Genomic DNA, 14,339 nt, shown 5'->3' on the forward strand with positions numbered 1-14,339 from the left:
TTAAATACATGGGCAAAAGAGGGACTAATGACAAGACACACCTGAACAAAATGACATAGGCCGTTTCTCAATATGCGTACTTGTCTGTACTTGTGTTCTTGTGGACTTGTGAAACGTCATCAGTCGCTGCCCAAGTACTGTTCCAATTCAAAGTTCACATCTAGCCAAGTCCAGTTCAAATCCCCGGATGTGTTCTTGATCCGCCCCTTTTACCGAGGATGCATCGAGAGGTGACTTGTGCGGACTTGATACGGGCCATAACCCAGAATTCAGTTCGTCCTCCCGTCCTCGAGAGTTCGTTCTTCTGAGTCGAACTTGGCAAGTCCAAACTCGAAAGGACGGAAGTCCAGACTCTGCGAACTTGGTATTGAGAAACGGCCATAATCAGGAAAAACTAGGTCACAGAACACATGAGGAGAGAAAACAAACTAAAAGTCCAAATGGTGGTGACAGGTGTAAGGAGATAATTTTTTGCTGTGTGCAAATTCTCATGAGATTGGATTTGGCTAAGTTTACATTCACGACAATACGCGATAACTATTAAAACTTGTTTTTAATACAAATCTGTAATAAGGGTTTACAAAAACCCAAGTGTGCCAATTGTTTTTTTTTGTTTTTTTTTTTTGCTTAAACTGTTTATGACCTTTAACCAGTTAAAGAAACCGGTTAAAGGTGTGTATGTGACCTCACAAGCAAACCAAGTTTGTAGCCTGTAATGCCTGGCTTCCCATTTGCTTGGGTAGGACCAGGAGGTATACAATTTGAAATTCACAATTTGATCTTTGCTCATGGCAGCTCATGTATTCTTAGCCCCACGGACCGCTGGCTGAACGTCTGATGCATATGGCACACAAAAGTGGAAACACTTCAGGAGTTTCAAAGTCGTCATTGGATTGGTTGAATTATACAGGAATTCCAGGAGATGTGTGTGTCGCGTTTTTTAACGTTCCACCTGGAAACAAAGATGCCGTGATGCCAAACCTCCTTACGAAAGAAGAAAGCCGTTGTGTTTACAACGGTGACGACGAGCGCTTATCAGGATCAACTAAACACTGGTTTTTCAAAAGTATGTGAAAATTTTAAAATTCGAGGCATAGATTATATTTGAGAGTTTTACACATATTGTGGCGACATTTTCACGCCCCGAAACGTGACGCTGAACGAAACTAACTGTGATTGGTTGTGTGACGTGTCGGTCATACGGCCTCATGGGTGGGACTTGGCCAATGAAAGCTGCCTTGGTTTCCAGACAGTGTTGCCAGATTGGGCGGGTTTTTAATATGATTGTGCGGTTAAATATTGGCTTGGGCAGGTGGACAAAATTTGGTCTGGTTTTTGGTCAGTTTGGCAGTTTTCAAAACACATAAATTATATAGGCCAATTGGTTAATCAGTCATCAAAACATTACTAAACACACACAGCAAAGATGACTGGTGCTTATGTTGACGTCGTGACCGCGCTTTTAGCCAAACACTAGGGATCAGCAGACAGATGTGATGATTCATGAGCGATGGGTTTTTAGCGCGATAACGGATCTGATTTTGAATGTATAACTGTAAGTGACCATAATGCCTATATATATAAGTTCGATGGTAAAGAGTGGAGAGTGTTTTAACTCTCAAAACTACAATTGAATTATGATGAATTACAATTGAATTATGATTAATTACACCTGAGATGACATGAAAGCTATCACTGCAACTCCGAAATCAGAGCAGTTAAATTATTTAATCAAAATCTATTTATATCTATACGATCCTGTCGTTTATTTTTTAAACGATCCAGATTGGTATATCCTTTAAAGATGCTGGACTTTGACTGTGCAAAATTCTATATTATGTTCAATATGAACTTCACGAAAGAGTTATGTGTGAAATTATAGAGCGACACGAAAGTAAGAGCATTATTGTTGTTGATCAATTTTTTTATTGTCGGATTATCATACAGAATGACACAGTTTTGACTGTCATGGTATGTGCATGAACGAGTGTGAAATACCTAGAATTACGTTGCTTATTCTGATCACTTTTATTGGGCACCTTTTTGCATTTAAATTCTGACTGTTGACATTGAAAATGATGCATGTGTTTTTCGAGGGTATCGGTTAATTTCTTGATTGTCGGTTTGCATTTTTTTTCCCCCGATTTGATTCATGGGAAATTTATCTAGCATTATATTTATATTATTTTGTCGTTATTATTTCATTATAAGGAGTTACAAATGGCTCTTATCAACCTTGATTTACATTCTATCACATTATTTTATTACAGTTAAAGGTTTGGGCAATTTTTGGGCGGATTTTTGTGAGCTTTTGGGCTGGAAATCGTCCAGTCTGGCAACACTGATTCCATACCTTCAGCCGTCAGTCTGAAGGTCTGGCTACGTGAGACTACAGCTCATGGTCAGATCTGCAGCCAGGTTGTTTTGAGCCAATCACCTGAGCTGTAAATGATGAGACTAATTACTCTGGAGTCAGTGGAAAATTATGTCATGGGAAGACAGATTGGGCACAATTCCTTAAGGACAAGCACGATGGATATTTTCTTTTGCTGTTGGAGTGAAAATTACATTTACTGTGGTCTCTTATTTATCTGTATATGGAAGTATAGTGTTGTAGTTTACTTCCATGGCCATGCACTGTATCTGATCCCTTATTTAATCAAAGATACAGTACAAGTAGTGAAATATTTTTAAAATTTTAAATGTCTGTTTTCTTTTTTAATATATTTTAAAATGTAATTTATCCCTCTGATGGCAAAGCTGAATTTTCTGAAGCATGTCTTCAGTGTTACATGGTCATCGAAGTGGCCACACAACAGTTTTTAACACTGATGATAATAAGAGCCCCCCATTTTAATAATTGTTCACATTAATTGAGCACCAAATCACCATATTCGAATGATGATAAAGAAAATGTATGTTTTCCCACTCTCTTTTAGAACCTGTGGACTCTGCTCCAGTGATTCTGGATGGGTTTGAACGGAGGGAGGTTATGGTGGGTCATCGGGTGGAGCTCCCATGTAAAGCGTCCGGTCACCCCACGCCCAGGTATCGCTGGCTGAGGGACAACAGCCCCTTAGAATCAGACAGCCGGTACCACCAGAGTGTATCGGGCCTTCTCATCGAGGCCACACGACCCAGTGATGCAGGCAGTTATGTGTGTGAGGTGTGGAACAGCTTCGGGAATGCCAAAGTGGTCGGACGGCTGGTGGTTAAACGTAAGATATCTTGTGACAGTATTTAACCATTGTAGCATTCACACTATTACAACCTCTGAACAATCTAGCTTGTTCAGAGGTTTGTATTTAAACTTTTCATGACAAGTCCCCTTTGACAGATTAAATATTGGCAGATCTTTTCACTATTGTTTTGCAAACCAAAACAATTCATGTAAATGATACCTATAAGCAATTCAAATTTGTTTGTGTGTTGTTGTGTTTAGTATTTAGTATTTTCTGTAAAAAAATTTGTTTTTGCAGTTTTGTTGAGCTTTTGTCATTATATATATATATATATATATATATATATATGACCCTGGACCACAAAACCAGTCTTAAGTATATTTGTAGCAATAGCCAAAAATACATTGTATGGGTCAAAATTATAAATTTTTCTTTTATGCCAAAAATCATTAGAATATTAAGTAAAGATCATGTTCCATGAAGATATTTTGTAAATTTCTTACCATAAATATATCAAAACTTAATTTTTGATTAGTAATATGCATTGCTAAGAACTTCATTTGGATGAATTTAAAGGCGATTTTCTCAGTATTTAGATTTTTTTGCACCCTGAGATTCCAGATTTTCCCCCTTCCTGATTTATTTTTATTTTTTTGCATGTTTTTCACACTTTAATGTTTCAGATCAAACAAATTTAAATATTAATCAAAGATAACACAAGTAAACACAACATGCAGTTTTTGAATGAAGTTTTTTTATTATGAAGGGAAAACCAAATCCAAACCCACATGGGCCTGTGTGAAAAAGTGCTTACCCCCTAAACCTAATAACTGGTTGGGCCACCCTTAGCAGCAACAGCTGCAATCAAGCGTTTGCAATAACTTGCAATGAGTCTGTTACAGCGCTGTGGAGGAATTTTGGCCCACTCATCTTGGCAGAATTGTTGTAATTCAGCCCCATTGGAGGGTTTTCGAGCATGAACCGCCTTTTTAAGGTCATACCACAGCATCTCAATAGGATTCAGGTCAGGACTTTGACTAGGTCACTCCAAAGTCTTCCTTTTGTTTTTCTTCAGCCATTCAGAGGTGGATTTGCTGGTGTGTTTTGGATCATTGTCCTGCTGCAGAACCCAAGTTCGCTTCAGCTTGAGGTCACGAACAGATGGCCGGACATTGTCCTTCAGGATTTTTTGGTAGACAGCTGAATTCATGGTTCCATTTATCACAGCAAGTCTTCCAGGTCCTGAAACAGCAAAACAGCCCCAGACCATCACACTACCACCACCATATTTTACTGTTGGTATGATGTTCTTTTTCTGAAACGCTGTGTTACTTTTACGCCAGATGTAATGGAACACACCTTCCAGAAAGTTCAACTTTTGTCTCGTCAGTCCACATATTCCACAGTATTTTCCCAAAAGTCTTGAGGATCAACAAGATGTTTTCTGGCAAAACTGAGACGAGCCTTTATGTTCTTTTTGCTCAGCAGCAGTTTTCGTCTTGGAACTCTGCCATGCAGGCCATTTTTGCCCAGTCTCTTTCTTATGGTCATGAACACTGACCTTAACTGAGGCAAGTGAGGCCTGCAATTCTTTAGATGTTGTTGTGAGGTCTTTTGTGACCTCTTGGATGAGTCGTCGCTGCGCTCTTGGGGTAATTTTGGTCGGCCGGCCACTCCTGGGAAGGTTCACCACTGTTCCATGTTTTCGCCATTTGTGGATAATGGCTCTCACTGTGGTTCGCTGGAGTCCCAAAGCTTTAGAAATGGCCTTTTCCAGACTGATAGATCTCAATTACTTTCTTTCTCATTTGTTCCTGAATTTCTTTGGCTCTCAGCATGATGTGTAGCTTTTGAGGATCTTTTGGTCTACTTCACTTTGTCAGGCAGGTCCTATTTAAGTGATTTCTTGATTGCGAACAGGTGTGGCAGTAATCAGGCCCCGTTTACTTGTGTTATCTTTGATTAATATTTAAATTTGTTTGATGATCTGAAACATTAAAGTGTGACAAACATGCAATAAAATAAAAAATCAGGAAGGGGGCCAACACTTTTTCACAACACTGTATATATTGTCAGTTAATATTAATTTTTAATTTTATTTAATTTTTTTACAAAAATGTCTTAGTCTTTAGTTAATGATTATAACCCTGATCCAAAGTTTGGATCATTAATATCTCAGACAAGTCACATTTATTTATATAGCACTTTACATAATACAGATTGTTTCAAAGCAGCTGCACAATAATAAACAGGAAAATAACCAATTATGAAATAAACTCAATTTCACCTGTAAAGTATCTCCATTGCTTAAAACAAAAATAAAATGACTACCATGGTGTTTGTCAACAAATTGTAGAGGATAAATGATGATATAGTCAATTTCATTGAATTTAGACATAATTATTGTAACTGATAGTGTATTGTTGTCTATGTATGTGTGTTTCCATCTCCCCCAGAGCCTCTGAAAGCAGTGGTGAGTCCACGGAAGGTGAGAGGCAGCGTGGGTAGCCAAGTGTCGCTGTTCTGTAGTGTGACTGGCTCTGACGAGTATGAAATCACCTGGTACAGGAATGGTGAGAAGATCTATCAGGGTATAAATGTACGTATAACGGGCATCAACAACGAGAACCTGGTGATGGAGGGAATGGCCAAGAGCGATGGAGGAGCGTATCAGTGCTTTGCTCGAAATGGCAAGATGTCCACCCAAGACTTAGTTCAGGTAGTCTTGGAAGGTGAGTCCAACTTGGAAGGAAATAAAATAAATTGTGTTATTTGTTCGTATTAAATTTAAAAAAATCATCATTTACAGTGTACTTTTAGTAAAGTAAAATGTTTTGCAAGAAAATGCTATTTCAGTCTTTCTACTTCAAAATGTAATGTTTAATTCAACGTTACTTGCCATTTATTTGTAATTATTTGTAAAACTTAATAGCAATTTCTTTCAAAATTGAATTTAATTTAATTTAATATAACATCATGTCAAACAACACGGGACAGAAAATGGATTTTGGGGAGCATATCTTTTTTAGTGTTAGCATCTATTAAATATATTATCTTTTATACTACATATTAAATTTGTTATTACAATTAAAGGAACAGTTCACCCAAAAATGAAAATGCTGTTACCTTCATATTATTCTAACACTTTTTTTATTTTTTTCATTTTTACTTTTGGGTTAACAATTCCGTTATATAAAAATAAAAAATGAATTTAGCTTGAATTTACACTTAATGCAAATGGGTCCGACAACACCCCTCCCCCAAATCTCAGTTATGCAAATGAAATGGTTGACATTTATAAATGAATTTACTTTTTTACCATTACTTCAACTGCTATTTTTATCCAACCAGCCGCCGAACCACACACACATGATTGTAGGATATCATAGAGAATGAAGGGTACATCTAGGTGGATTTCAAAAGTCAATCAGATAAAGGCATCTTGGTGGGTAGAATGTTGCACAAACATTGGGCTCCGGAATGGAAATTGTGGAGCGTATGTGTTTTAATATAACCCTCTGCTGGACTGCTACTCAGCCCTGCAGCTGAAAAGATTTGTTGCTTCAGCTTGGTTGCTGAGGCAACTGTCTCCTATTGCCACAAAACTGCATAAAGAGGATATTGATAATCTATAATGATGTAAAAAAAATCCAAGATGATCAGAGAGTAAAGATTTCAATTGCAGTAAGCTTGAAAACACAGCTGGATCTTGTTAAGTGCCATGCTATAGAAAAACAGGGCTGAAAAGATTTGCAAGAAATCTCTGGCTAGGTTCTTTCGTTCTTTCTTTTTTCATTTCTCAATGACTTTACAGTTACATTTTATATTTCACATGTATACTGGACTGTGTTTGGTCTTTCTATTTGCATGCTTAATTTTATTTCCATGTATTGTCAACAAATTATTGCGTACTTGCACAGCAAAGTGACTGATGTTGCCTCCAGTATTGCATGTGCTTTCACTGTATTGTGTGCTGTGCGAACCTAATTAGATAACACTTAACTCTTACACTTAATGTAAAAGTTCACCATTTACATTAAGTGTTAGCATCTACTCTACCTTACTGTACTTTATTTAGGTTTTGCAGGTGTGGAATACAATTTTTTGGACATTATTGCACATCTGTCATGTTAGCATTTTCCTTTGACCCGTATGACCTAATAACAAACTAACAATGACTAGGAAAAGCATTTACTCAGGTGTTGGTAAACTATTTAACCATGTAGATCATTTAAAAAGATCCACTCAAGCCACAGTGAATTTAAATTTCAGTCAGTTTTATCACACACAGTATTACTCATAAATGCCCTAAAATCCAATAAAACTCAAACCTTCTACTATTATTTATACTCAATGCATAGTGTTGTATGTAGCATTTGCAAAACTAAAAAAAGCTGTCAAATCTGTCTTCCACTGCTCTAGACGGAACGCCAAAGATCCTCTCTGCCTTCAGCGAGAAGGTGGTGAGCCCGAATGAGCCCATATCACTGGTGTGTCACGTGAAAGGAACCCCCCTCCCCACCGTCACCTGGACGTTGGACGACGACCCCGTCATCAAAGACAGCAACCACCGCATGGATCGCATCATTACAACAGAAGGCCACGTGCTCAGCTACCTGAATGTGTCTCACACACAGGTCACAGATGGGGGCGTCTATCGCTGCACCTGCAACAACTCAGCCGGATCGGTCTCCTACCAGGCTCGAATAAACGTAAGAGGTGCTTGTCAGATCAGCTCCTCAAAAACACCCACACCACACCACACACAACAATTTCACGTTTGTTCGGAGATTGTCTGGTTTCTATATGAAAATTTGAGTTAGGAGGAGAATTTTATTGTTTTAGGTTGTAGTTGCAGTGCAGCCTCCTAAAAGGTCAATCACCAGCTTGCAGAAAGAAAGCAACTTGAAGTGATTTATTTTCAATTAAATTTGGCACTTTGACCATTGATGGCACAACAAAGAGCAGAGTTTAACTTCATGCAAATGAGAGTGTGGAGACAACCAGTGGGAGTGAAGGCAATGGAGCTCTTGTGATCCACATCCTGATGGAGTTAGAGATCGCAGGCAAATAGGAATGCATATAGAGCAAGCGTGTCCAATCCTGCTTCTGGAAGGCCAATGTCCTACAGAGTTTAGCTCCAAACATGCCAACATACTTGCCTGGACGCTTCTAGTGAGCCTAAAGACCTTTATTAGTTGGTTCAGGTGTGTTTAATTAGGGTTGAAGCTAAACTCTGCTGAACAGTGGCCCTCCAGGAGTAGGGTTGGACACCCCTGGTATAGAGTGCAGTAGTGGCCGCCCACTTTTTGGTGATGTTGGTCTCGCAAATATTTTTTTTTCCATTCCTTTTCCTATAGGGACTTTTAAATTGTCTTTGGCTTAGCATCATACGCCATGAACCAAATCAACCAGCTACGAGGTGATTCACAACATTACAAACTTTTATTTGAAGCAAAAAAAAATGTAATCAAAAATATGAAAATCAGACAAAAAGACTGTGTACAATGGCACAAGACTGTGTACTTAACAGGTTTTATGAGGGAAAGAATTACAATCCACTGAAGCATTGCAAATAACAATTGAAAAAAACGGAGAAAAATACAACTATTTTATTTTAAAATTTGATTTTATCTAGAAAAACAAATTTAAAGTGGATTGTAAAATAAGCATAGGGGCCTACAAATATTCACGTATTATTACAGCTTGGTGAGACCAAGTTGATTACATCATTTGCAGTACTTCATGGGAGTAGACAGTGCCGATCCTAGACTTCTGGCGGCCTATGCAAAACTGTGTGGGGGGGGGGGGGGGCTGTTTGGGATGAAGTAATGGATGAAACGCATTTGTCCGTGTTTCACTCATCTCGAATCACCCTCACTGAAAACGCTTTAGAAACAGTATCTCTTCCGCGGCTCGGTATGCTTTCAACTTGTTTTTGTTCTTTTAATAAGAGCAAGAGTACGACATTCACGTTACATGATTTGGCTGATTTGTATGTAGGGCGTGACAGCGCACCGCATTAAAAGAAATGGTCATTCATGTTTTCATAATCGCTGGCCAAATTCAAAGACGAAACTAAAAAAACATCTTTGAGAGCAAGGGGGCCCCCTGGTGTTTCGGGGGCCCTACGCAGCTTGCGTATTCTGCATATAGGGAGGATTGGCTCTGGGAGTAGAGATTCCCTGCAAGCTCTTTTACTCAATTTGCTCGCCACGACTCTTTGATTGGTGAACTTTTCTGTACAGCATCATGGGCAGCTTTTCACCCCATATTGAATTGTCAAACATGATTATTGTAAAAATAAACTGTAATACTGTAAACAGATTTAGCAAAAACATATACCCACAACTCACAGTAGGTTTGTCTTTAAAGGTTTATAAGTTATTGCTAAAAATGTAGCTTTTACTTCCGGAACCAGACTATTGCACCCTGTTGGCTCACAGTACTGCAATATTCAGCAGTTTAATTGCTATCAGTGCAGAGCAAGGGGTCAAGGTTTGGCTGCTTAGTATCAGCCATTTAGCCCCAGCTGACAGATGCTGTAACTAGAGTATATCAAAAAGCATTTTCCCCTTTGACATTCATTTAAAGTAGCAGTGTATTGAACTCTGAAGTTTAAGTTCATTTTTAAAGAGTGTCTAAAACACAAACAACCGATCTTTTTTGTCAAGGCTATTTTCACTAACTCACCATTGTTAGGTTAGGCTAGAAAATGACAAAAGATTTAGCTTTTCATGTGACCAATGCAACCAAGTGACATATTATTTGTACGACCAAGATGGCGGCGCGAACACATCGCGAGGCTCAGCGTCTCTCCAGTTTTTGCAATTTTGCAGTATTTTTCCTGCTCATCTCGGGTCTGTTCTCACTGAACAGCTTTGCCTTAACATCATACACCCGACAGGAGCTTTTGGATATCGGTCTGCACTTTTCCAACAGTTTTATAACCAATCATCGACTCATCCCGGAGATCTCCAGAACACCCGAGGCAACGCACTCTGCTCGGCCGGGCGGAAGTGCTCACAGGCGGCGCCGAGATCGTAAACAAAGGCGGGGGAAGCGCGGAGGACTAAGAGCTAAGCTAAAGCTAACACCGCACCGGCTCTCTTTACCCAGCATTTTCCTCGCTAATGTGCGGTCATTGGTGAACAAAATGGATGAAATACGACTTCGCATCACCCATAGTAAGAAACTTTTGGACTGCAATGTCATGGTTTTCACTGAAACATGGCTACATAGCGACATACCCAATAATGCTATTGATCTAACCGGACGCTACACGCTCCGAGCAGATAGAACGGCAGATGACTCCGGCAAGACCAGAGGTGGAGGATTGTGCATTTATGTGAACAAAGCTTGGTGTACGAACTCTGACATTGTTGGAAAACACTGCTCACCTAACCTAGAGTTTCTCATGGTCAAGTGTAGACCTTTCTATCTGCCGCGGGAGTTCACTTCCACCATCATAACTGCAGCCTACATTCCCCCGGATGCTAATGCCAAGCTTGCTATGAACGAACTGCATGCGGCCATTAGTAAACAACAGACTGTACACCCGGAAGCTGCATTTATTGTTGCGGGTGATTTTAATCACTCCAACTTAAAGACAGTGCTCCCCAAATTCCATCAGCATGTCTCCTGCCACACTAGAGGAGAAAAAACTTTGGATCATGTTTACACAAACATCGCAGGAGCTTACATCGCGACACCCCTCCCCCACCTGGGACAGTCTGATCACCTTTCTTTGTTTCTCACCCCCAAGTATTCACCCCTCATCAACAGTGTGAAGCCATCAGTGAAGACCATCAAAGTGTGGCCAATGGGAGCAGAGTCTGTACTTCAGGACAAATTTCAACAAACGGACTGGAGTATGTTTGCTTCCCAGGCTGCCAGTGGCTCTCACACGGACATTGACATCTATACCACCTCTGTACTGGATTACATCAATACCTCCATTGACAGTGTTACAACAGAGAAACAGATCACAACGTACCCTAATCAGAAGCCATGGATGAACAAGGAAGTGCGGCTCCTGCTGAAAGCCCGCAACACTGCTTTCAGATCAGATGACGCTCAGGCCTACAGCATATCCAGGGCTAACCTGAAGAGGGGCATCAAGAAGGCCAAGCACTGCTACAAGCTAAAGGTAGAGGAGCATTTTTCCAACTCTGACCCCCGGCGCATGTGGCAGGGCATCCAGGTCATCAGTGACTACAAGCCATGCAACTCCACTCCAACGGTCACAGACGTCTCCTTCCTTGATGAGCTAAATGACTTTTATGCTCGCTTTGAGAATAACAACAAGGAGACAGCCACCAAGATCACACTCTCAGGAGACCATCAGGCCCTCAAACTCACCTCCACAGATGTCTGCACAGCATTGAGCCGGATCAATGCATGCAAGGCCGCTGGCCCTGACGGCATTCCTGGACGTGTGCTCAGGATATGTGCAGAGCAGCTCGCAGAGGTCTTCACAGACATTTTCAACCTGTCCCTCACCCAAGCAACTGTGCCAACATGCCTTAAGGCCACATCCATTGTGCCAGTGCCGAAACACTCCTCCCCGACGTGCCTGAATGACTACCGCCCCGTAGCACTCACACCCATTGTAATGAAGTGCTTTGAGCGACTGGTCCTGGCACACCTCAAGAACTGCCTCCCACCCACACTGGACCCACACCAATTTGCCTACCGTAGCAATAGGAGCACTGAGGATGCAGTATGCACAGTACTGCACTCGGTACTCACACACCTGGATAATAACAACACTTATGCACGGATTTTGTTTGTTGATTTCAGCTCAGCATTCAACACCGTCATTCCCTCCAAGCTGATCACTAAACTTGGAGACTTGGGCGTTAACACCTCCCTCTGTAGCTGGATTATGGACTTTCTGACCAACAGACCTCAGCATGTTAGGTCAGGCCACACCTGCTCCACCACCATCACACTCAACACCGGCGTACCACAGGGCTGTGTGCTGAGCCCATTCATCTACTCCCTCTACACCCATGACTGCAGGCCTGTGCATGGATCCAACTCCATCATCAAGTTTGCTGACGACACCACAGTGATTGGCCTCATCAGAGACAACGATGAGACTGCCTACAGGGAGGAGGTACAGCACCTGGCTGCATGGTGCGCTGACAATAACCTGCTCCTCAACACCAGCAAGACAAAGGAACTTATTGTGGACTTCAGGAAGAAGAAAAGTGGAACGCATGACCCCATCCACATTAACGGGATGGTTGTTGAACGTGTCTCCAGCTTCAAGTTCCTGGGAACCCACATCTCGGAGGACCTGACCTGGACCACCAACACATCCAGCCTAGTCAAGAAGGCTCACCAACGCCTCTTCTTCCTTAGGACACTGAAGAAGAACCACCTGTCTCCAATCATCCAGCGGAACTTCTACCGATGTGCAATTGAAAGCATCCTGACCAACTGCATCACAGTCTGGTATGGGAACTGCACAGTTGCTGACCGCAAGGCACTGCAGAGGGTGGTGAAAACCGCCCAACGCATCACAGGGACACCACTTCCTGCCATTGAGGACGTCCAGAGAAAACGCTGTTTACGTCGAGCTCGCGGCATTCTTAAGGACTCCTCTCACCCTGACCATAGACTGTTTAAATTACTGCCCTCTGGGAGGCGCTTCAGGAGCCTCCGATCAAGGACAAGCAGACTCAGGAACAGCTTTTTCCCTACAGCTGTTTCCCTACTAAACTCTGCCCAATGATACCCCCCTCACACACCACCACAAACTCTTCACCCCTCCCCATCATTAAAATCGGTTAAAAAACAAAAACAAAAAAACATCCACACACTGAGTACTATGCACTGGAATTTTTATTTCTATGCACTTTCAATGTTCATTGCACTAGTGTTTATATATCTTAATGTATAGCTTATTCATATCCATTTGTAATTATATTCATAGTTTTTGCTCATAGTGTACATACATTTACTGTACAATCCATCTGTATAGTATGTTCATATCACCCATCTGTATATCATACTGATAGTATTTAAAAATTTGTAAATTATGTCCATAGTACTACTGCCTTATCTGTATATTCTGTACATATGTAACTATTGTAGACACTGTATATCCTGTACCTCTGCTTATTGCACTTCTGGTTAGATGCTAACTGCATTTCGTTGCCCTGTACCTTACATGTGCAATGACAATAAAGTTGAATCTAATCTAATCTAATCTAATTTAGTTTAAACGGCATCAACTGGTATTTGCACTTAATGCAAATAGCCTCTGCCTAATTTGGAAAAGAATGGGAATGAATGGTAAATACATGAATGAGAATGGTAATGACAGCTATTTGTAAGTATAGACTTCCTTGGTGTGAACACACGATTTAGTTGTTTATTGGAAGTAGGTGTTTGTACTCGATTTTGTCTCGATTTTGCCTTTCCTCTCATTGGTCGTTGTTACGTTTTGCTCAATTACATAAAGTTAAACTCTGCCTGCCCTTAAAGGGATACTCCTCCCATTAATTAGAATTCTCTAATTGTTTACTCACCCTCGTGTCATCCCAGATGCATACGACTCTCTTCAAATTACACAAACAGAGATTTTTAAAAAATTGTAAAATCCATCACTGAGTCTATATAATGCAAGTGGATTTGCTCGTTTAAAGTTGATGCTTCGAAAACCATTGTCCATACGACCTCAGTTAATTAATCAATTTCATATGAAGAGAAATGATAGGTGTGAGTGAGGAAAATACTAATATTTGAAACTTTTAAACTGTATAAACCAGTGCTTCCGGCCAGTTGTCATATGAGTTTACGTAACATCAGCATGTTTTGAAGAGAAGTGATGCAGAACCACAGAAGACCATAAGTTCTCACACGAGTTTCACAAGGTGCTTGTATAAACTTTAAAATATTAGTATTTTAAAGTTTGTATAAGTGTATACTGCATATATAGGTTTAAAATATTAGTATTTCTCTTACACACCTATTGTTTTGCTTTAGAAGACATTGATTTATCAGCTGGGATCGTATATGGATCACCATCATGTTTGTTTTATGTAGTTTTTGATATGGACCTATGGAGAAGGATTATTTTTCTAAAATTCTCTGTTTGTGTTCATTTCAAAAACATATACATTTGGGACAGCATGAGGGTGAGTA

General features: G+C 40.4%; 1 protein-coding gene across 2 annotated transcripts in view; it reads left to right on the plus strand.

Moving 5' to 3' along the window:
• LOC306854089 (cell adhesion molecule DSCAM-like) overlaps window positions 1–14,339 on the plus strand; it is a gene marked incomplete at its 3' end in the record, with an annotated part of 148,811 nt that overhangs the window by 91,934 nt on the left and 42,538 nt on the right. For both annotated transcript variants that reach the window (XM_079391900.1, XM_079391901.1), the window contains exons 5-7: window positions 2,940–3,218; window positions 5,639–5,914; window positions 7,605–7,901. In XM_079391900.1, coding sequence (XP_079248026.1) covers window positions 2,940–3,218; window positions 5,639–5,914; window positions 7,605–7,901 — 852 coding nt within the window. The remainder of the gene's footprint in view (window positions 1–2,939; window positions 3,219–5,638; window positions 5,915–7,604; window positions 7,902–14,339) is intronic.

The sequence above is a fragment of the Barbus barbus genome (assembly GCF_936440315.1).
Source record: "Barbus barbus genome assembly, chromosome: 34".
Classification (NCBI taxonomy): Eukaryota; Metazoa; Chordata; class Actinopteri; order Cypriniformes; family Cyprinidae; genus Barbus; species Barbus barbus.